The 24,534-nt window shown below is 36.1% G+C and overlaps 2 protein-coding genes across 2 annotated transcripts in view; one reads left to right on the forward strand and one right to left on the reverse strand.

The window, feature by feature from the left end:
- Positions 1-17,162, reverse strand: part of rgl1 (ral guanine nucleotide dissociation stimulator-like 1) — a 38,292-nt gene extending 21,130 nt beyond the window's left edge. The window contains exon 1 of the mRNA XM_065246751.2: positions 16,742-17,162. Coding sequence (XP_065102823.1) covers positions 16,742-16,876 — 135 coding nt within the window. The 5' untranslated portion in view covers positions 16,877-17,162. The remainder of the gene's footprint in view (positions 1-16,741) is intronic.
- Positions 17,163-20,623: 3,461 nt separating this feature from the next.
- On the forward strand, positions 20,624-24,035 carry mpeg1.2 (macrophage expressed 1, tandem duplicate 2). Its single transcript, XM_065246753.1, has 2 exons — positions 20,624-21,101; positions 21,938-24,035. Exons 1-2 carry the CDS (start codon positions 20,658-20,660, stop codon positions 23,615-23,617), a joined length of 2,124 nt encoding a protein of 707 aa, XP_065102825.1. The 5' UTR covers positions 20,624-20,657; the 3' UTR covers positions 23,618-24,035.
- The last annotated feature ends 499 nt before the right edge of the window (positions 24,036-24,534 follow it).

The following is a 24,534-nucleotide window of genomic DNA, read 5'->3' on the forward strand; positions in this document are numbered from 1 at the left end:
ATGTCTTTGGACTGGAGGAGGAAACGGGAATACCTGGAGTAAACCTACACAAACACCGGAAGAGCACAGATACTCCACACAGAAGGGGGATCTTCTTGCTCTGAACAGCGCAACCCACTGAGCCAAACATGATGAACTTAAAATCACATGCTATAACAGAATAGGATACTGTTGCTTAAAAGCTTTTGCGTAGCACACTGTTTAATGCATACAGTGCAATATGCTGTAAATTACTTTTCCATTCGCATATATGTGACCCTGTCTGAAAAACCCAGGCATAATCTAATTATGAAATTAGAACACTGCAAAAATGACTTTCTTACTTAGTATTTTTGTCTTGTTTTCAGTAAAAATATCTAAAAATTCTTAAATGAAGATGTATTTTCTTTATGAGCAAAATCACCTAGAAAATAAGTCTAGTTTTTAGACAAAAAATATAAACTTTAAAGGACAAGATCGGTATTTTACACTTAAAGCCCTGTTTTCAGATGGTTTATGATGAAATAGAACGGTTTTGACTGAAATTTCGACATGTGATGCTGCCCCGAGAAATTTCGGGCGTTTCTTGTATCCCCTCCCACCCATAGATATCATATAGAAGACTAGATGCCCTATTGGCCGCTGGGGACTGAGAAATACGGCGGCCATCTTAAACCGGTCGTTCTCCTAGTTTCGTTGCATGGCAGCAGATGAGATGTCAGAGCACTGTGGAGCATTTTCCTGTTCTAATCGGCGGACGATCGCAAATAGAGCCCGGAGGATTATTTTCACAAGTACTTTTTAACATCGCGGTACTATTGGTTGTATTTTGTGAATAGAATATTACCAGAAAATTGAGAAAGAGCCAGCTTATTGATTTTACTGTACTGAAATCGTAGCCAGCTAACGTTCGCTAGGCTATGTTTACTGCACCAGCCGCTGTTCACCCTGCAAAGAGAGTGGGGTAAAGTAAAGTAATAATTACAAGAGTTTATCTGTTGTGAGTATTGTGTAAAGCGCTATATAAATGTGTATTATTATTATTATTATTATTATTATTATAAGGAGCTGTGAGCTGCGTGATCCGCCGAGCTTTAAAAAGCTGAGATGTCAACAGGAACAGAGGATGTTTTCCTTCGTAGGGAGGACATTGATCAGTCTGACTCGTTGTCACTGGTTGTGTCTGTGTTTTTAAAGATAAGGCTCCACCATGTTGCCAAACTCACCTCTCTTGAACTACAGAAAGGGAGCACGGGAAAGAATCTCTGGAAAACAGTCCTCTTTCAGGGGTGTGTGTGTGTGTGTGCGTGCTTGCGTGCGTGCGTGCGCGTGTGTGTGGGGGGGTTTACAAATCATTTTAAATTGTTTCTTCACCATATTAAAAAGTCTTATTTTATTGCAACTATCTGTTTCTGCATCTTTGTCATATTTATAGTGTGTGATTTATAAAATATCTTATGTCCTACACCACATATTTTGATTTTGGACTCACTTTATATCTTATATCAGAATATTTTATTACTGTTTAGTGAATATTCATTCATTCCTACTATGAACATTAAGTGGCGCTGTCCACATTAGTGTTGGTAACACTAAGATTCTAAACCTAAATATTGACAAACTATATATTGTTGGAAAGCTCAAATATTATAATTTTCATATTTCATTACCATTTGGGGAAAATTATGACACAATGAGAGTCAGTTTCTAAAAATGTTACGGGCCCACAGGTAGGCCAAATTTGTTTTTGCATATAACACTAAAACCCTACTCTAAACCTAAAAAATCATGGCAAGCTATATATCACCGGAAAGCTCTCAGAATGTAGTTTTAATATTTCAAAATCTTTTTGCATGAATAATATTGCGGTGACAGTAATTTATTAGTTTGTGAGTATACAAGAGTACAAGAGTATGTGGCAAAATCTAGTGGCAGTTGTTGGTAAAACCATTAAAATTGTGACCCAAACATCATGTGATTTGGATCACAACTACTTGAGACATATTGCTTCATGTTAACATTATTTATTGTGTGAAACATTAACTTTTATGTAATTTTATTTATAAATTAATATGTTACTGCATAATTTGATATATTAAAATAAAGGTAAACGGCTATAAAAATATTTATATTTAATATTTTTACGTTCTAACTCATTTGTGAAAAACCCTAAATTGTCTTCTTTAAAACAAGACCAAGATTAGGTTTCTAGCCCAAAGAATCCCAGAGAAATATTCATTTAAAGATGTACATCACATTGTCACCCCCACTCAAACGGGATTTGCGGCACATAAGGGGTTAAAATACGCCGAACCATGTGTCCTATATCATAGCTCCATGAATGACCTTTGCAGCAAAAAAACCCGCGTGAAAATCTGTTCGGTATTCACTGAGATATGATTAATTAAATGCGCTGATAGCTCAATCCACCAGTCATACAGATTACACTGAGTGGAGCGGGTGACCGATCTAAGATGGCGGCCCCATATCTCACCGCGCCAGTAGGCAGTAGCGGTCGATAGGGCGTCTACCTATATGATGTCTATGCTCCCACCTCTATAATGGCTTTATAGGTGCACAGGAACAATCCTTCCTAAAATGCATTAAACTTTTATTTACAAAGACGTGAAACTCACCGAGTGGTCAGGGGTGTTCACTGGTATGCTCACACAAAAATCGCTGCAAAAGATGCTTTCCAACAGGTTTTATTGTAGTTTTGTCCAACTCCATTAACTTGTATTAGATGTGCTGTGAGGTACGGTATTACTCCGCGCCGGGAACTTTGTTTCTATTCTTGCAATTGGCAAAGGCGGATTATCGCCACCAACTGGGCTGGAGTATTTATTATTCAAGCTCTCAGCGGAAGAATGTACGGGTGTGAGGCGTTTGGAAAAATAGGTCCACAAGATTGCAACGGATGCTAAAACACCTGTTGGAAAGCATCTTTTGCAGCGATTTTAGTGTGAGCATATCAGTGAACACCCCTGACCACTCGGTGAGTTTCACGTCTTTGTTCCAATGCACCTATACACCCATTGTAGAGGTGGGAGGTGAAAAACAAACTTGAAAAAAAAGTTCTATTTCATCATAAACAATCTGAAAACAGGGCTTTAAGTTTAAAATACCGAACTTGTCCTTTCAGGTAAAAGAAGCAAAAATAAGATTCCAGTGAAATAAGAAATTTTTCCTTGAAATAAGTTAACTTTTTTCATAAACACTTACTTCAAGAATTTTTTTATTCCATAGGCAGATTTTTTTGCTTGTTTAAAGCACAAATTCACTTAAATTTTATTTTTGTCTAAAAACTAGACTTGTTTTCCTAGGTTATTTTGCTCATCAAGAAAATACATCTTCATTTAAGAATTTTTTGATATTTTTATCATAAAAATATCAAGGTTATTTTTCATAGATTGGTCTTTACACTATGTGATGATTTTATGTAGGAAAGGAAAATCACCCAGAATGACTTTAGCTGGGTATTTACAAACTGGGTCACGTGAATGAATAAATATATTTTTTAAACCTAAGCTGCTTTCTTTTGCACTGAAAAGTCTTTTTAATTCACTATCAGAATGTCAAACAATAATCAAGTCAATGAGATTAATGAAGAACTGAAAGTCCTTGATTTCCTCAGAAGGTTTCAGATAAAAGAAAACTAAAACAAAACAAAGCTACAAGTTCCTCATTGAGCTCCATCCAACAAATATAGCAGTGGAAACTCTGTCGTTGTGAAATGCAGAAACATCTGTTAGCATCCTGAAAAACGACTGGAACAGTGAAAAATACACACTTCCCAGAAACTCCACCGTCATTCCTGACTGGTACATGCGTGTGTGTTTGTGTGTGTGTGTGTTGCTCGCGTGTGTGTGTGTGTTTATGTTCTTATAGGTTTGTTTTTATATTTTACCCAGTAGAGGGCAGTATGAAAGAAATTTGCATAGTTAGCAACTTTAAGACCAGGAAGAATAAACAGTCATTTTACTGCAGTTTATTGCTCAGACATATGAGCTGTGTCCCAATTCAGGGGCTGCGACCTTGTAAGGACGTATTTTAAGACCGATTGCGTCACAGCAGCGCGACTTCAGGCTGGTAAGGCCGTCCCAATTCGAAGGATGCTTAGAATGAAGCCTCAAAATGCGTCCTCATTTCTCCGCGATGTTAAGGATAGAACGAATGGATCCTTAACAGCCGAGGATATCCCAAGATTCATTGCGCGCCTGCAACGGCGGCTGGATATTCTAAAATAAACAATTAAAACCTTCATTAAATAAAAGTGTGTATTTATCAAAAAAAGTTTGTCACTGTTTTAGTATTATAAGTTATGTTTTGTGTTAATATTATTATTTTTATGATGCATATATTTCTAAGGTTGATTAATTAAATTTAATATACTGTTGAATAGTTTAATCTACATCAACGTGTCATATTTTATAAACTAAATTAATATTTTTCTGATTTCATATTTATTTTTATAAGTCAGAAACGTTTCCGCTATGTCCTGCTAACAGGCGCAGCAGGTGACGCTAATTATGGGTCATCCCAAGGTTAGACCGTCTCATTTCAGTTCTCTTCGCGGATTTCTGAGGCTGCCACCTTGAAAGACCGAGTGCTCATATTTAAGGTCGCATGCTTATAAGGTCGCAGCCCCTGAATTGGGACACAGCTATGATATCAGTTTGAGTGTTTTATGGTGTATCTAAGAATCATGTCATGTGTTTGGTACACTGACACCCTTTACCTGTTACTGTTCACTTCACACTCATTTCATTTTCACCTTCTTCACACAGTGGCTTTTAAATTTATCTTCCTCATTTTGTTTCTCCAGTCACTGTTTTGCAGAAATTGGCCAGTATGCAAACTTTCACCAATAAACCAACACTTTTAACCAGCTGGCTCTGCTCATATGGCAAAAAAAAATAATAAATTTCTCTGGCCAAAAATATATTTTTAATATATTCCAAATACATTTTGTAGAATGTAATGCTTAATTGAATATATTTTTGAATTTGGAAATATATGTAGTTTCAACCTTGATATATCAACATATATTTTAAAACGTATTTCAAGGGCAAGCAAATACATTTCTAATTTTACATCTCATATGGCAAAATGTATGTTTGCCTAAATATAATTTAAAAATATGCTAAATACAAGTTAATTTGTAACAATTTACAGTAAGGTTCATTAGTTAACTACATTGGTTAACATAACAAACAGCACTTATACAGCATTTATTAATCTTTGTTAATGTTAATTCCAACAATTACTAATACTTTTTAAAAATCTTGTTAACATTAGTTAATGCACTGTGAACTAACATGAACAAACAATTAAAAGCTTTATTTCTATTAACTAACATTAACAAAGATGAATAAATACTGTAACAAATATATTGGTTTGTTCATATTAGTTAATACATTAACAAAGGTTAACTAATTAACCTTATTGTAAAGTGTTACCAGTTCATTTTATAATAGTTCTGAAGTTGAAAATATATTTCATTTTAACATTTTAAAGGGGCCATGGCATGAAAATGTTAGCATTGCTACTTTAATGGAGTGAGCAATAATTAGGTAGCCTAATTTAAATTTGGCTCTCCTGATGATGTCACAAACCGCAAGGCGCTCGGCGCGCATAAACAGCGCGCAAACGCGCCGTGCCCATAGAATATCATTCAAAAAAGATGCCTACAACTGCCATAAACGCTTTTGGTGTGATTAGCCCTTAATCTGCACTATCCAACCACAGCACTGCCATTTAGTGCAGAGAGAGAGAAAAAATAATTGACGGCACAATTGAGTTTGAATTGCATCAAACCACCATCATTGTGATCAGTGTTTGCACTTCATACGCTCATTTGCATTTTAAAGGACACACACAAAACGACACATTTTTGCTCACACCTACAAGGTGGCAATGCTGACATTTTCATGCCATGGGCCCTTTTAAACCTTTTTAAAACATAAATGTAACATAAACAAAGTTTTTCTTCGAATGTGACATGAATATATTTCCTTGAATTGAAATATATGGAGGCCTAAAAATATTTTTAATGCTTTAAAATGTATTTACTTTAATATATATATAAAAATTACCAAAAAAATATATAGGTAAAAATATTTCTTGGTTAATGTATTCCAAAATATATTTAAGCAAATACATTTTTTGGCCATTTTTTGTATATTTTAAAATATATTTATTTGACATATGGAAGCAGTCCTTTGAAATGAATCAATCTGGCTTTTGTCTTTTTATTCAGAGGCCATTCCCTAACTTGTGTTTTCAGTTTTCTAAAATAATTGTGCCACACTTAATGTACAATCACTGGGACTATTATAGGTTTCAATATGTCTGGGTCAAAAACAGGGATAATCCTGGCCTAATATGGTAGCCAGTTGGTAGGTATTCTTAATCTTCACCTTTGTTCATCTGGTTTGGATGCCCAAACACCCAAACATATTTGCCATAGACAGACATACAGGGATAGGGATGGATAGAGAAATACATGGACGGGCAAATGTTGCCCTCACTCATTTTTCTAACAAAAAGGCAGTAAGCCAGACCACATGACTGAGATTAGACCAGCCACTGGAGAAAACAAGGGGGAGAATATTTTTCTTTCTTTACTATAGATTTACTGCTTTGATTGCATATTTGTATGTAAATGCTTGTTCATGCATGGTGGGGGGGGGGTTATAGGAAGGAGAAGTTGTTGCTTTAACTCATTTTGAGACTAAAGAGGGCTGTGTAATTAGGGTTTCGAGCACGAAGTGCTGAAAACCTATTGTATTTGTCTGTTTTATTATTATTATTATTATTATTATTTTTCCGCCTTAAAACGCGTCGCCCAGCCCAAACCGTAAGTCGTAGAAACTTGCCACTTGGTCAACTGGTTGTATATTAGCAGGCTACTCAGATACAGTGAACCAGCCAAATCGGCCCATAGGTGGCGCTATAGCGATGCCCAACGCGTTTGGGCTCATAACTCCTAAACCGGGGGTGTATTCCAGAAAGCAGGGTTAACTTACCATCAGATTAACCCCGAACTTTGGGTTGATCAACCCCAAACTTGCTTACTCGGGGTATGTCGGTTCCAAAACACAGTTTAAGAGTTAGGTCAATCAACTCGCTGAAAGTAACCCAGAGTTAACGCGCGCTCACGGTAACAACATAAAGGCATTGTCAATGGATCGCAGATTTCACGAGTCACCATGGAAACGTCAGAGAACTTAAAAGTTTTTAAATGAGAAATAACATTATAAACTAATATTTTCTGGCAAAATCAACGTTTTATAATCGGCTTAGAAGTGCGTGATTACAAAACAGATCAAATTAATTAATTAAATAATTAATACGAACCCATTTTACCCCATTTAAGTCCAATATTATATGTGTCTCAACGAAAATACACACAATTTTATTTAAAATAATCTAAAACAATCTAAAATAATTAATATAGTCAAAATAATCATAGATTTTATATATGATTGTAAACATATGAATTATGAATATATTTTCCCCTGTGAAAAGTAACAATGGTTTTACTACAGTAAAAAACATGGTTACACCATGGTAACCACAAAATAACCATGGTTTTCAAAAAAACATAGTTAAACGATGGTTAGTGTAGTAAAACCATGGTTCTGCTGATAGTAATCAATGCACAAAAAAAACATGGTTACTACAACTATACACCAATAAAACCATGGTTAATTTCATAAGAGTTGTGGCACATAAAGTGCAAATACATCATAAGGCTTATTTAAAGTTTTTTTTTTTTTTTTAGATATGATTGTATTGTGTAGGCATAAAATGCACTATGATAATATTCACTATATTGTACTTATTTTACTTCTGCTCCTTTGGGTGACCCTGTTTAGTTTTAGGACTTTCCTTGTATGACACTGTGTCACCATCTTTTTTAACATTTACTGATAGCTGATAGATTAATGCACCCTCTTTTAATTGTAAAGCTTCCTTACAGTCCTTACAGATTTTCAATAATGTTGTGTAATGCTTTTCATTACACTACACTAAGAATGATCATTCATTTGCATTGGACGATTAGGATCTGCTGTGACAGAATTGGAGAATAGAAATGTTACATTAGTGTCAATAGTAACATGTTGTAATATATGTCCTGTATCATCTAATATATGCAAATATCTCAATTTCCCTTTGCTCAAAAATGATAGCTCAGGAAAGCAGCTACAAAAGGTCAATTTTAAAGAAATAAAGGTGATTTAGAAAAACACCAACTATAGATCAAATGTAGAGAGAGGGCTAAGGATCTGAAGTGCATGTTTAAGAAATAAATATTATACTATGAAATATATATTTATAATTTCATTTCATTGTGTACATGATTCTAACTGATATAATAGAAAATCTCTGACCACTATGCCATGTCTGTGATTCAATGGTGTTTCACCTAATGAAGTCTGTGCTTCACCTGTGTCACTATGTGGGTCAGTGTTAAATCATGCCTGTGCTTTATGGGTGTCATTCTATGGGTCAGGTTAGATGCACATGCCTATCAGAGACTGCAGCCAGGGGTAACTTCTATCCCTCAGTAATTATTATTATGATAGGCATCATGTGTTTCTATTTGTTATATCCATTTACTGTAACATTGCCACATTGTCACTTAAGTAACATAGGTTAAGATTCATTAATGACAATGTATTTGCACACACATTTATTATAACTTTAGATTCATCTCAAATTATCTAGTAAGTGAAAGATGAGGTTATTTATGAATTGACAAAATTGATATGGAAATGTACTTTATTGTTAACATTAATTAACTGATGGAATTATGTTTCATACATCCACTGATATTTGGAGATATATTACTAATGAACATAATTAAATGTATAGTATTTAGTCCGAACACAAATATGAATAAATTTTTAATTAAATTTAATTAATAATAAAATTTATAGTAATTAGTCCAATCACCAATAACAATCCATGTTATTAAAGAAATAGTTTCTTTAAAAAAAATTCATATCACACATTTTTTAAGACAGCAATAAATATTCGCGACTGTAAATATAATAAAATAAAATAAATGCTTTAACATTGTAATATTATGCAAAATATATGCTTCCACGCCCGCTGTACGCTCGTCATAAGTGCACGCATGCGCAGACTTCCTCCGAAGCCTCGTTTTATTAACTAAAATGAACTTACCCTGCAACATAACCTGCTCCGGAGCAGGTTATCTTCAGAGAGTCAGTTGCTATGGTTACTTACATAACCCGAAAGTTACCTCCGTTTTTGGAACCGAAAGCAGAGGTTATCCGCTTACTTACTCCTAAACTTACCCGGGTAAGCCACATAACCAGCTTTCTGGAATACACCCCGGACATGCTACACTCAAGTGTTTGGTATCATTGTAATCCCTGGCTCCAAACTTAAAAAATGTATATCTCCGATTTCATTTCCGGTATGCAATTTTTTTCGCTAATTTGCATAATATGCATTTCAAGCCAAAATGAACTAGTCCTAGGTTTTTTGCCCGATCGGAATCGTTCCAATGCAGGAGAAATCTGTGGAGTGAGTAGGTAAATAATTATCGAACAGAATTTGTATTTTCGCTTCAGGGTCACTAAGGGGCGCCAAAACTCCATACAGGAAGTAGCCTATCGTCAATGAAATGGCTATAACTCATGAACGGTTTGAGATATCTTAACGAGGTTTGGTACACATGTGTACCAGCTCACTCCGGGGTCACAGTAAAAAAGATGCGGATTTTGGCCACTAGGTGGCGCTATAACAGGCTTGAGCTCGGGAATGGCTATTACTACACAACAGTTAGCCCGATACACTTAATATTTGGTATGGTGTGTCTTTGTGCAATGTACCATGAGGGTCTGGAAGGACATTCGCGTATCTCCAAAAACATGGCCGTCATCGGCCAATGAAGGTTGAGGACTGATTTGACAGGGTTAACAAAGGTCGATCGGAACGAAACGCACTGTGCTTCTTCGTGTACTGCTCCTGAAGGTCTGTAAGAATTACGGTGTTGTTTGGCCACTAGGGGGCGTAATACCATATTTCGGTGCCTGTATCTCGTGACGTTTGACATACACACACAAACATGACATCATATGATAGATCTGCCCATGGTGAACAACTTTGCCTCTTGAAGCGTTGCTGTCAATCAAACGGTTCGTGAGTTATTGGTGATAACCTTCAAAACCTACTTTTGAGATCTAGTCCTAGGTTTTTCGCCCGTTCGGAACCTAACCAAGGCTGATTGATTCTGTGGAGTGTGACTATAAATAATTATCAAAAAAAAGTTAAAATTTGTATTCATACACGAAAGGAGTGGCCAAAAACATAAATGGGCGGAGCTTAGAACATTTAAATGGCCATAACTTGAGAGGGGTTTGAGATATCATCACAGGGCTTGAATAGTATGTGAAGGCCATTGGTCTGAGGTCGTGATATAAAAAGCTTGCCGATCGGACAATAAGTGGCGCTATAACTGGAAAGATGGCATTAAATACTGTGATTATCCAATGGTTACACTTTATAAGCCTAAAACTTTATCTGTGATCAACGAATTTCTATGGGAGTTGCTTTTGTATGATCCTGAATTGTTTTCGAATCCTACGATACCAAGCATGCCAGGTTTCGAATTACGGTTCAACCAGAACTACGTTTTACCACATAAAAAACAATCACTAATAGCTTCGTATCCGTAACTCCTATCGATTCGAAAACACCATAGGAAGAACAATGCAATAGCTTCTGAACAAAAAAGTCTATTGGCGTTATATTAAAAGTTCCATCAGAAATGGCCGGAAATTGTGAAAAACCAAAATAGTCCTATAGGTGCACGTGTGTTTAAGCATACATAGTCTGTATGAACCGTTTCTGACCATCTCTTTCGTTTTTGTGGATGCTGGATCAGCCTAATCGACGACGTGTGATGTCTTTGACGTGCCTTAATGCTCGAAACCCGGTAAATGCTGCTTGCAGCTTTAATTGTTTGTGTAACTGCTGCAGTACCTGTGTGGTTACTCCTCAACACACACACACATGCGCACACACACGCCAAACCTGTCATCTACCTTGGCTAAAATGATTTACAGACCTCCCAGAATTTGAGTTTATCATACTGAGAAAACAATACTTCCTACCTCTAAACCTAACCTTCACAGTTGATACTTAATTCAAAAGTACAAAAGTTGACACTGGGACGGATGGTACCTTTTAAAAGGTCCTAATATGTACCATTTTCTTTGAGGTGCCAATATGCACCTACTTTTTAAAAAGGTACTGCCCCAGTAGTGACAACTTTTGTACCTTCTTGTACTTTGTTTTCAAAGAGTGTAGTTACATTTTCACAAATTTGGTAAAGCTGAAGTAAAACTAAACATGAACACACACACAATTTCTAACATACACTATTGATCTTACTTGTTTCTTTATCAGACCATTTTTACACACACATCTTTCATTCATTGATCCATGTAAGTGTAGGCCATGACGCTGACAATGGCAAGCCAAGGATTTGATACTAAGAATCAAAAATGTAAATAGATCAAATATGTACTATAAATGCACTTTAACTTGTTTCGGATAAAAGCATCAGCCAAATACGTAAATACAATGTAAATGTATAACCTTTTGCTGTACCCATGTGGGTTATTAACTTTCTGCCCCAGTTGAATGATTTCCCCCTCTGGACTTCAGCCTGAACTGTAATTTCAATGCGGGTGACATTAGCTTTATTAACTTGTGTGTGCCATCATGATACACTTGCTACACAAAGTCCACAGGAGAAGTTTAAAATTGCAGTTATGCATACTGAAGTGTCTTTCATGTGCTTGATTTATTCCTCCTATACAGTCAATCCATCTTTACTTTAATCAATTTTGTTAAAACTTTCCATCATATCTGTGTCAAGGTTCAAGACTCGAACCTGCATTTCCTACACGAGCACCAAAGCTTAGCTTTGGCAACTAAGCCACAGCTTTGACCTCTTATGCACACTGTAAAAAAATTCCGTAGAAATTGCAGCTGGGTTGCCGGTAATTTACCGTAGATTTACATTTATGTTATTTACTGGCAAGAGTTTGTTCAAAGTTAAATGAACATTAAACATTTACAAGTCTTTGTCTTTACAGAGTAAAACTAAAAACAACAGTATCAAGCAAAACATTCTGGAAAACAAAATCTGAGGCAAAAACAGAAAAAGGTTGATGATGATTTCTGGTTCCCAGAATGCTTTGCATGAGGCTGTTATTGTATAGTTTTATTCTGTAAAGATAAAGACTTGTTAATATTTAAAATGTATTTTACTTTGAACAAACTCTTGCTAGTAAATAACATAAACGTAAATCTACGGTAAATTTCCGGCAACCCAGCTGCAATAACATTGAAATTTCTACGGATTTTTTTTACAGTGCACCTTTCACAGTCTTTCATTCATGGTTATGTAAGCTCTATGTGCTCTTGTTACCAGTTCAGACGAGTTACACAAACATGAATCACTGATTTCCACTCACTTACATGTGACTGTAAACGCAAGCAAAGAACCATCATCTAGCAACTATCACTGTCACTTCCAGCAAACATCTGCCAATAAAGAATAAATGCACAAAAAGGGAAGTCATGCAAAATGCAGAATGCTTAGCTTGCGATTCCTATATTCAGCATAATTCCAGACACGCGCTTGTGGTCGGCACAAAGCTTTCTCAATGGGCAACGGCACTGAACTATGGTGACTTCGCCAATAGTGAATGTGTACAACAGTACTGTGCCATATGGACAGAATATGTGAGTGCATTGACCCCGGTCCTTGATCACTTGACTACAAAGGTTTTTCTTCTGTGCTGCGACAAGCAGAAAATCGACAGCTATATCAGCGTTTATGGCCGGTAGCATGTAGAGCGTCTTGAGTCATCTGAACTTTGGTCAGCATCCTCAACATTAAGGCAACGAAAACAAAGCCATTTATGATGATTAAAGCTCATTTACACTTTAACAAGTGGTTTTGTAGCTCTAGTGAAGAAGAGATTGGTAGTTAAGGGTACGTGCATTCAGTATAGTCGTCGTAAAATGCTTTATGGGACATAAACAGGAAAGCAGAAGCGTTAAGAAGTTCTCTCTTGCCTCTGCATTAGCAGATCTGAAGTCTGAATTGAGAGAATGATGGGTAAATGAAGTTAAATTGTTGTATTTTTTGTACAATGGAGAGAAAGAAGTGATGTACCAGCTGAGGTGAAGGGTGGCTCGGGGTCCCACTCGTCACAATTGACAAAGTCGAGCTTCATAGATGTGGGGAGTTTGTGGGACACAAAGTATATTTGTGTCAGTCTTTGTACTGTATGTGGGTCCACTTGAATTTGTTTGAGTATCTGCAAGTTTGGTGCTTGTAAATGAATGTTTGAATGGATGTGAGTGTGTGAACTATGTGATGTGGGGCGTTTGTGGGACAAAAAGTCTATTTGTGTCAGTCTGTGGGTCCACTTGAATGTTTTGGAATATCTGAGAGTTTGGTGCTTGTAAATGAAAGTTTGAATGGATGTGCGTGTGTGAAGTATGTGAAGTATGTGTGAAATCCATGGGTGAGCGTAGGGTAAAGAGACGAGTGATAGCCTCACTGTCAGAGGAACAATACTCTGTCAGAGGAACAATACTCGGAAACTCTCTAGTGTCAGAGGAAGGGACTCGAGCCAGGATGTTGGATAAGAAGAATGGATCTCTCTTGGTCATTCTCGCTCTTTCTCTTCTTTATCTGGTACACTCTCCCAGTCAAACATTTGGGGACAATTTTCCACTTAAAAATAAAGGTTCTACAAAAAGGGTCTTTGCAGCGATGCCACAGAGGAATCACTTCTCCAAAGCACTTCTCTTTGGTTTTCTAAAGAATAATTCGCTTAAAGATCCCATTTAGTCAAAAACAAAACTTTATTTCTAACTTTCATTAAACCTTTTGTGAAACATTAAGGTTTTTAGATGTTAAAAGTTCTGTATGGAACCATGCAGCCAAAAAAAATTTCTCCTATAAAAATGTGTAGCTTTCAATACACTTTTGTAGACAAATATATAGATCAGTTGAATGTACACTCTTTAAAGGAAAACACCACTGTTTTTCAATATTTTACTATGTTCTTACCTCAACTTAGACAAATGAATACATACCTTTTTTTTTCAATGCGTGCACTTAATCTTTGTACAGCGTGTCGTAAATGTGTTAGCATTTAGCCTAACCCCATTCATTTCTTAGGATCCAAACAGGGATGAATTTAGAAGCCAACAAACACTTCCATGTTTTCCCAATTTAAAGACTGTTACATGAGTAGTTACATGAGTAAGTATGGTGGCACAAAATAAATGTGGAAGTTTTTAAAGCTGATAAAATTTTTTAACTATATTGTATGGCGGAAGAACACTTAGTTTGCAGAACTTTGACCTCGACGCGCAGTAACATCATCACTTCTTACCACTCCCCCTTTCGCTCAAACTTCCGTCAATATTACTGCACCCGAGGTCGAAGTGCTGCAAACTAAGTGCTCTTCCGCCATACAATATAGTTCTCATTTTTTTCCGCTTAAAAAATTTGCCACGTTTTTTTGTGCCACCATACTTACTCGTTTAACTACTCAGTTAACTACTAACAGTCTTTAAATAGGGAAAACATGGAAGTGTTTGGTCACTTCTAAATTCATCCCTGTTTGGATCCTAAGGATTGAATTGGGCTAGGCTAAATGCTAACACATTCATGACGCGCTGTACAAAGATTAAGTGCACGCATTGAAAAAGATAGGTATGTATTCATTTGTCTAAGTTGAGGTAAGAACATAGTAAAATATTGAAAAACGGTGGTGTTTTCCTTTAAATAAAGGTTTCAAAAAGGTACTTTGTCAGACTGTATGGTTCCATAAAGAACCTTTAACATCTATAGAACCTTTCTGTTGCACAATAAAAAACATTATACAGACAATTAAAAGAAATATTTATTTTAAGAATATTTGGATCAATGGTTCCTTGAGGAACAAAAAATGTTCTTCTCTAGGATTGCTGCAAAGAACCCTTTTCTTAATTTAAAAAGTTTACTGTTTTAAAAACAACCCAAGTAGGACCTTGTGATGTTAAATAAGACTAAATACAAGATAGTTTCGAAATTGTTTGGGTTATTTCAATGTTTGGTTTATCTTATCATCATTATAATTTTGTGACTTTATATATCATAAAATGAGGATAAAAGAATACAGAAAAATAAAAAATACAAAATTAGTTTATGAGTCCAAACGTTCTTTAGTCATGTGGAGACAAATCTGCTTTTAATTTTTCTAACCTTAATATACCCTTAAAGGGGACATTTTACAAGACTTTTTTTAAGATGTCAGATAAATCTTTGCTGTCCCCAGAGTAGATATGTGAAGTTCTAGCTCAAAATACCATATAGATAATTTATTATAACATGTTAAAATATGCCATTTTTGGTGTGTCATTTTAAATGCAAATGAGCTGAAATGCAAAGACTGATTACCATGATGATAGTTTGTTGAAATTAGAACTTAATTGTGCTGTCAATTTTTTTCTCTCTTTCTCTCTGCACTAAATGGCAGTGTCGTGGTTGGATAGTGCAGATTAAGGGGTGGTATTGTCCCCTTCTGACATCACAAGGGGAGCCAAATTTCAATGACCTATTTTTTCACATTCTTGCAGAGAGTGGTTTACAGTAAGTTACTGGGTTGATCTTTTTCACCTTTTCCAGCTTAATAGAAACACTGGGGACCCAATTATAGCACTTTAACATGGAAAGTCCCTTTTAAAAACATCCCTGGCTAGTGTCCCGACCTTTCCATCCTGGTCATCGTTTTTAAACTGCTTTTGACTCTGTTTTAATCTATGCCTCCAGAGAGTGTGTTATGATGCTTTGACTCTTTCTGTGTAGTACAATGATGCTGTTTCCCTGAATTGAATCATAATTTGCTAGTCAGCGGTTACCAGCGGTCAGCACCACTGTGTGACTATTATTGAAAAAGTGCTGACAGAGAGAGAGCTTTTCCCGCTCTGAACCCCCTACACCACCACCACACAAACACACACTCACCTCATCCTCTTAACAAACCCTGCTGGTCAGTGTATATGTGATTATGATTATCTAGGGCTTTCACAAGGCTTCGCTGTTTTCTTTTCATTCGTTCCCTGATGATTCAACTTTTCTGAATTCACTGGTTCACTGCTTATTTTAACAAACATATAATGACTACATTAACGAAACATACAGTAGGTTAACATCATTTCACAGCATATAAAGCAATGTACAGATAGCTCCCTTGTATATTATACCTACTCTGGGGATATAAAACGTGAGCAAATTAAGTTTAGGTCACCAATGCACAAACATACATTTATGTCATTCTAAAAATAAGCTCATTATAGTGACTATAATTTAAACTTTGCAGTCCATTAACAAGTTTCAGACAGCTTTATGAGATGAATTCACTGTTCCTGTAGCTCGGTCAGTAGGGCACAGCTTTAGCAGCGCAAAAGGTCATGGGTTTGATCCCCAGGGAATACACATCCTGATTAAATTGTAAAACTTGTATACACTGTTAGACGCTTATAAACTCAAATCAAATTAGTTGTCAAATCAACTAATGCAACTTTCTGATGATCTAACTATTAATTCATCAGCTCACCCAACATTTTTAAAAGACCCCCAAGAACAATAAAGGAGAACCACTTAAAAAAACATGACAGAAACACAGAATAACACTAGATGACTGACCCAGTGTCGAGTGCTGCTGTCAGGAGATCGTAGCTGGTACCTCTGCAGGGCCACCCCTCCATCCTCATCCAGGTCCAGGTAGTTCGGAATGGGCGGCCAGGGAAGCAACGATGCCAGAGGGTAGTGAGAGATCATGACAGCGCAGGTATCCCACACATGTTTGAGCTGGTACTGTAGACCCAGTGATAAATTAGTTGTGATAACGGTGATGAGAGTCTTCTTCCACGTGTGACCTGTGTCCAGTTACAAATCCAAGATATGTATGCTGATCCTGTTTTTTTATCTTATAAATATATAGGCTACTTATTTATAGAAAGCAAACTTTTTTTCACTTGTGAGGTAAAACGGTCCGATGGATCTCCGTTCAGATGTTTCAATCTCTTTCTCCTTCTGCTTGAAAGATTTGCTTTCTGCTTTGGCCACAAGTGTGATTAAAGTCTATTGTTATTTCTCTCTCTCTCTCTTTTCGTCATTTTGAAAGAAGGAGGAGGGGTGAACGATAAGCCCTGCCCCTGCACTAGTGCTTAGAGAGTGAAGAAATAGAGATAAAAAAGACAGGAAAAGAGAAAAAGGGGTGTTAAAGGGGGTTGCATGCTATGGGAATAGTTAACCCAAAAATAAGCCTATGCCTATTCAAGTCCATGTTTTTCTGGTAGAAAATGTAAACATTACTAACAATGAGTTTTTAACATTTCCTAATCTTTAATGTTAGTTAATGTAGGTAAAGTTGTCATGTTAGGTCGTTGTGCATTAACTAATGGTAACATTTACAACTTTTGTTGTTGTTTAATACATAAAAAATGTATTAGGCAACCAAGATGAATGAATGCTGTAGAAGTATTGTTCATCATTAGTTCATGTTAGTTAATGCATTAACTAAAGGGGAAAAAATACAGCCATGTTATATAACAAGTGTTACATTTTTTTAAACCCAAAGCTTTCTGAGCAAATTGATGCTTTTCCCAGAACAGCTGTAACACCGTTTGGAGTCTTAGGGTTGGAGGAGGACCTGATTGAGTCATGTACAGTTATGTTAGTTATGCAGTAGCTGTTGATAGTGGAACTTTCCTGTTAAACAATAATTCAGCTGAGTGGCTTGTGATAGAAAAATCAAAGACAAGGTCGAACAGAGTTTGAACCAAATGTTCAAGATTGGGGAAAATCATCAATGCTGTGACAGGCTGTGGATAGGCTGATCAGTGACCTGTGAACTATATACATCACTGTCAGTGAATGTAAGAACAGACTTAATGATACAGACACACACTGTACTAAAACTTAAGTGTTTTGAATTACCTGGGACAGTTAATAAGACACTGAGTATAAATTTCCGATTGTTGCAAAAATGCCTTCAGCTGACTTGTGAATCAGTAGCTAACATAAAACAACACAACAGCAACATCCGGAGAACCAGTTAAAAAACTTCACAGAACAGTGAAAGTGCGTTCTCTGGGAAATAAACCCATGACATTAAGGTCGCTTTACCAACTGAGCTAAAGGAACATTGCTAACTGTTGCTGTTTTTAAAGCATCTATGAACACATCTTGAGCAACACTGTCTAGCATGGCTGTCACTTCCCTTTAGAAAATTAATCATGTTTTTTTTTTTTTGTAGTAAAAGTGTAGTAACCATGATTTTTTTTCTTTTGGTTTATTTAGTATACAACAGTAACCATTGTTTATGGTTTTAAAACCATGGTTATTTTGTAACCATGATTTTACTATAGTAACTATGTTTTTTTAAATGTTGTAAAACAATGGTTAATTTTCATAAGGGTTCTGACCAGAAAGCGCTGATGAATGCATTAGGCAGAGTGCAATGGAATGGACATGCAACACTCTCGTAAACAACGGGGTTGAACTCTCTCAAAAAAAAAAAACATAAATAAATAAGTGAGAACAGCAAAAAAAAGATAACTAGCTGCATGCAAGGAGCTCTATAAATATATTTTAAATGCAGGGCTGTAACCATAATAGACATTGAGGGGGACATGTCCCCCCAATAACCAGAAACGTCCAAATGGCCCCCTTTCCCATAAATAAAAGTGTAATGTTTTTTTATTTACATACAGATAGCCCTGAATGTTTTGGTTTCCCACAATGTTCAAGTTTCTTGTTTAAATGTGAAATGTTTAAAAACATTTCTTCTAGTAAATTGTTATATAACGACTGCAATTCGCCACAAGGCTCTAACTGTTATGCAAAGTGCTGCTGCCCTATGCCACCACCCAGTGGCCAATAGAGGAACAGCATACAAATTACAGAATGTCATGATTCATGCCCAAAAGTTAAATTAAAACTGTACTGTACTTAAATGTTGAAAAGCTGCACTTAACCCTTATAAACGTCTTGGGGTCAATTCCCTTTATCTCACTGAAATAAGATTTTGTGACGTTTCATCATTATCTATCTATATTCACATAAAAAATGGACTTTATTCGGTTGTTCTAAAGGTATGTAAAAGAATTTCATTAATCTGGTCTTTGAGGTCAATATGACCCCACATTGAAATTAATTTATTTGTAAAAAAATCAATAAATCCGGCACAAATCTGAACATTTCCACACAGAAATGAAGGCCTGGTACTAGAGCACAAATCCAATGTAGAAAAGATATGCTCACTTACACACACGCACGCACGCACGCACGCACGCACGCACGCACGCACGCACACACACACACACACACACACACACCTGTTATTATTGCATGTTGTTCTTGGTTTTATTTACATATTATTTAGTTAATTTAATTTAAAGCTAATTATTATTTTTACATATGCTTTGCCATTATATTGTTTATTGAAATTAATAATATGCAACTATAATCTGACTCTATTTCTTGTTCTATAGGTGTGTCTTATGGGCATTCTTTTTTGTCAAATTTCTGTGGCATTTTGTAAAATTTTTACAAAATAAATCAAAAACTACAAAAATTCTACTATTTGAATTTTTTTATGTCTTTTCTAATGTTAATATTCATAAATTTACAAAGTTGAGATAAAAGCAGTTGGCAACATCCAGTAAAATTAATGGTTCTCTATGGCCCTCTGCTGGTCAAAGACATTTTTTTCCAAAACTGTAAGGCTTACAGGTTTATCTCTAATCAGCAGAGGGCAAAATTCAACACCTAACACCCAGATCAAGAAACAGATAACATTCAGAATTAAATTCAAGTCAAAAATATAAACTTTTACATGCAAGCTATTGGTGTAGTTGAGGAATTTTTTGGTAAATAGGTACAAACGTAAATTAGTCCTAAAACACAGCATTAATGTATTGAGGAATAGTAAACAACAAAATATATATTATTTGTATGATTAAAAAGAATAATTATATAAGACATACACTGACCCCAAAGACCCTTAGTGTAAAGTGGAAACTAGGACTTATGAGGGTTAGATATATTTTCAGATTTATAACACCATTTTTGTTAATTTGTAAAATTAAGAATATACTTATATTTTTGTTAAGCATTTTATCATGTAAGCCAAAAAGTAAACTAGGGGGGTTGGAAGGCTGGTTTTGTACAGTCTATTGTACATGTGAGTGATATGTCTTATGTAGTAAATGCTGCTCCATCTGAAAGCATGTTATGTCAAAGGTTCTTAAAAAAACATATCTTTCATACATTTTATAACCGCCACAAAGAACATTTCTTTCTTTTAAAGTATACTTTATACTAAAAAACTTTCTTTTGTTTAGATATTAAAGGTTCTTTATACTGTAGAACCACAAAAAGGTTTTTTTTTTAGATATCGTGAAGCACCTTTATTTTAAGAGTGTTGTTCCAAAACCCATTGTCTACTGAAATGAAAGTATATCTTTTTTTTACATCTTTAAAGCCACACCCTTTGCAATATTTAAGGCACAACCCTTGAGGAAAAGTACATTTTGGAGCAACACACCTGATCATCATGAAGTCGTTATATGCATTAATTGTTTTATGTATCTTTGCTGCGGTTAACACTGCTGCGTTCATCCGTCCCAGTAACGGCCTTCGTGAATGCCGTAAAAATCAGACTTTAACAGCACTAGAGGTGCTACCAGGTGGAGGTTGGGATAACCTGCGCAACATAGACATGGGACGGGTGATGAACTTGAGCTATTCTCAGTGCCAGACTACAGAAGATGGTGTTTATCTCATTCCAGATGAAGTCTTTGTCATTCCACAGAAAATAAGTGGAGTGGAAACTCACTCTGAGATCATCATGTCATGGCTGGAACACAAAAGCTCTACCTCAGGCTCCATCAATGGAGATGTTTCCTTCCTTTCTGTGCTCAATGGAAAATTCTCAGAAGAAAATCAGCGCATGAAAACACACCAAGTGAAAGAGAGTTCGGTAACATCACGAGTTCAGGTAAGTCCCTTGAGTTCAAGGAAGTCACGAGTTTAAATTTGGTGAAAAAAATAAAACTGAAAGCAGTGTGATTTTGCAATTTATGACTGTTATGCCTTACGAAAATTAACCATGGTTTTACTACAGTTAAAAACAAAAAACACGTTTACTGTAGTAAAACCATGGTAACCACAAAACAACCATGGTTTTCAAAAAACACAGTTAGTGGGTTAGTGTAGTAACACCTTTGACAGTAATCAATACACAAAAAAAGTATAAATACACAGGTAATGAGGGAGCTAAACAGGTGCAGTTGGGAGCAGACTAATTAAGACAAAAGAAGAAAGGTGAAGTCCATACAAGACGACATGTGACATATAAATATATAGGCTTGTTCGACTTCATTCGGCGCCGTAAGAATCGACAGCAGGATGACGTCAAAGTATCGCGAGAGCGAGACGAAATATGATTTCTTGAATCATTCTCGCGGTACTTTGACGTCATCCGGCCCTGTCGGTACTTGCGGCGCCGAATGAAGTCGAACAAGCCTCTCTAAAAAAATTTGTTTAATCCTTGACATGTCTATATTGAATATATAAAGGATATATTTTTACAGAATGTTCTTTACATTATGTAGGATGGTTTTATGTAGTAAACCCAAAATATAATAACTTTGGGTTTCTTTGATGAACTAAAGATTTTTTTTATAAATAATCAAAATATTACAAAAACACCTGCTCTTGCCTACTTTAGTAGGTTTGTTTTAGTTGAATTTTTTTTTAAATGTATCTAATAAAGAATTTTTCATCTCATTAAAATCAAATTTTCTTGTTTTTATTTTGCATATTTTTTCTCAGGTGCGTAACCATCTGTATACAGTGAATGCATATCCTGGCTTCAATCTGGACACACGCTTTGCTCACCAGGCTAAGGAAATAGCAGACGCTATTGAAAACAATCAGACTCGTCAAGCAACATATCTGTCAGAGAAACTCATACTTGATTATGGTACTCATGTTATCACAAGTGTTGATGCGGGTGCCGTATTGGTGCAGGAGGACTATTTAAAATCTACGTATGTCTTTACCAGCGAGTCAGACATGTCTTCTGTGTCTGCATCTGCAGGCTTTAACTTTTTTAGCAAAGTTAATTTTGATTTCGGAAGCAAAGAATCCCAGCAAACATCTGAAACAGTCGCGTACCAGGAAAACATCACATATTCTATAGCTCAGAGCCATGGAGGGGCTTTATTTTATCCAGGTATCACTTTGCAGAAATGGCAAGAGAGCACACTCAATAATCTGGTGGCTATTGACCGCTCTGGTCTGCCACTGCACTATTTTCTTAATCCAACAATGTTTCCAGACCTGCCATTACCAACCGTGCATAAACTTGCTTTATCGGTCCAACAGGCTGCAGAGCGTTACTACAATATAAATGTCATTCCAGGATGCATAGATAAAACATCTGACAATTTTAACTTTCAGGCCAATGTGGATGATGCGTCTTGTAAAGGTCCAGTAACCAATCTCACCTTTGGTGGGATTTACCAAAAATGCACTCCATTGACTCCAGATGGAAATGTGATCTGTGATGAGCTAGCACAAAAAAATCCAACCACTGGTGACTTTTCATGCGACCGACATTATAACATGTCCCTATTACATTCTGAGACAATAGAACGTGGTTATAATACATATGACTGTCATGAACATTGTGCATCATGGTGTTTATTTGACTGTTGTGAAACAACATGTGGAAATACCTATCATGTCCGGAGTGCACAAATTGACAGCTACTGGTGTTCAACAAATGAGGAAGTCCCTGAATACTCTGGATACCTATTTGGAGGTCTGTTTGGACCCTCTATACAAAACCCATTGACCAAATCACATGGCTGCCCTCCGAATTACTTTTCCCAAAGGTTGTTGCCTAATGGCATGATGGTTTGTCTGAGCAATGAGTATGAGGAAGGAACACAATATTCTGTACCTTTCGGTGGCTTCTTCAGCTGCAGCTCTGGCAACCCTCTTGCATCGGGTCAGTACCGCTGTCCACCACAGTTTAGCCAACATCTTGCTGCCATAAGCGATGGATGTCAGGTATTGTACTGTGTAATGTCTGGTGTATTCACTGGTGGAGAGTTAAAGCCTGTTCATCTACCTCCATTTACAAGACCACCGCTAGTCAGCATGATGTCAACAAACACTGTAGCTGTAATGACAGAAGGTGATCAGGCCTGGGTAAGAATCGGAGAAACTAAGACATGGAGACCTGTAGGGCCGGATGAAGTTCATCATATAGTCAGAATGTATGATGCGTCTTCTAACCAGATGTCTGGAGGTAAAAAGGCAGGTATAGTTTGTGGTGTAATGACGCTGATTGTTGTTTTGGTATCAGGAGTTGTATTTTTCATGAAAAGGAGAAGGAAGTTTTCATTTAGGGCTGGTAGAGGATATGAAGAAATTCATTGTGAAGGTGTAGTAGAGAGTCAACAGATTGCAAATGAAGACCCCACTCAAGATCTCTTGGCATAAATGATTGTATATAATGGCCGATTTACTCCTGTCCTAACTAAGCTTTGTTTTACTGATTATCACAAATTGTGATTTCTTTAAACTACAAATAATAATCGCTAGTTATATTTTTAATAGTATTACAATCATTTGAAGACATTAACAAGGTGATGGGAATTACAGTGATGTATAATGTGTGGTTTTAGAAAAAACTGTATTGTGAATAACATACAGTATGTGACATGGCATATCTTTATTCTGTTTACATTTTTTTTATACATTGTTTTTTATGTGTGCATGACTATGGTTTTGTGAGGTTTCTGTTCAAAAACCAAGTAAAGCGATTATAAAGTCTAATGACATAATTGTATTTTGCCTTTGTATTTGCATTTGATGTACATTTGATTTATAATGTTTTAATAAAAAAACAACAATGATGCCCTGTTTTTGTAATTCCAAACCTTTCTCTGTGGTGTTTCTTCTGTAAAAAAAAAAATGCAACATGAAGTTAAAACAACTTGGTTTTGCAAGTCAATTCAATCTACTATTTGAAGTTTTGGCTTGTGATAAGTTGACATAACTTATAAAATCAAGTTGAAATTGTTTAACTTAAAGGCGGGGTGCATGATCTCTGAATGCCAATATTGATATTTGAAATCACCTAAACAAACATCCCCCTACCCCAATAAAATCTGGACCTTCTTTTGATAGACCCGCCCCACACATCCGCAACCCAGGCAACAATGTCGTCTAGTAGACACGCCCCTTACTGCTGATTGGCTACAAGTGTGTTTTGGTGCTTGGCCCGACTCCCTTTTCCAAAGTGTTTTTCAAAAATCATGCACCCTGCCTTTAATTTTTTAAAGTTAAAGGGACACTCCACTTTTTGAAAATATGCTAATTTTCCAGCTCCCCTAGAGTAAAAAATTAGATTTTTA

This window comes from Paramisgurnus dabryanus, chromosome 11 (genome assembly GCF_030506205.2).
Source record: "Paramisgurnus dabryanus chromosome 11, PD_genome_1.1, whole genome shotgun sequence".
In the NCBI taxonomy this organism is placed as follows: domain Eukaryota; kingdom Metazoa; phylum Chordata; class Actinopteri; order Cypriniformes; family Cobitidae; genus Paramisgurnus; species Paramisgurnus dabryanus.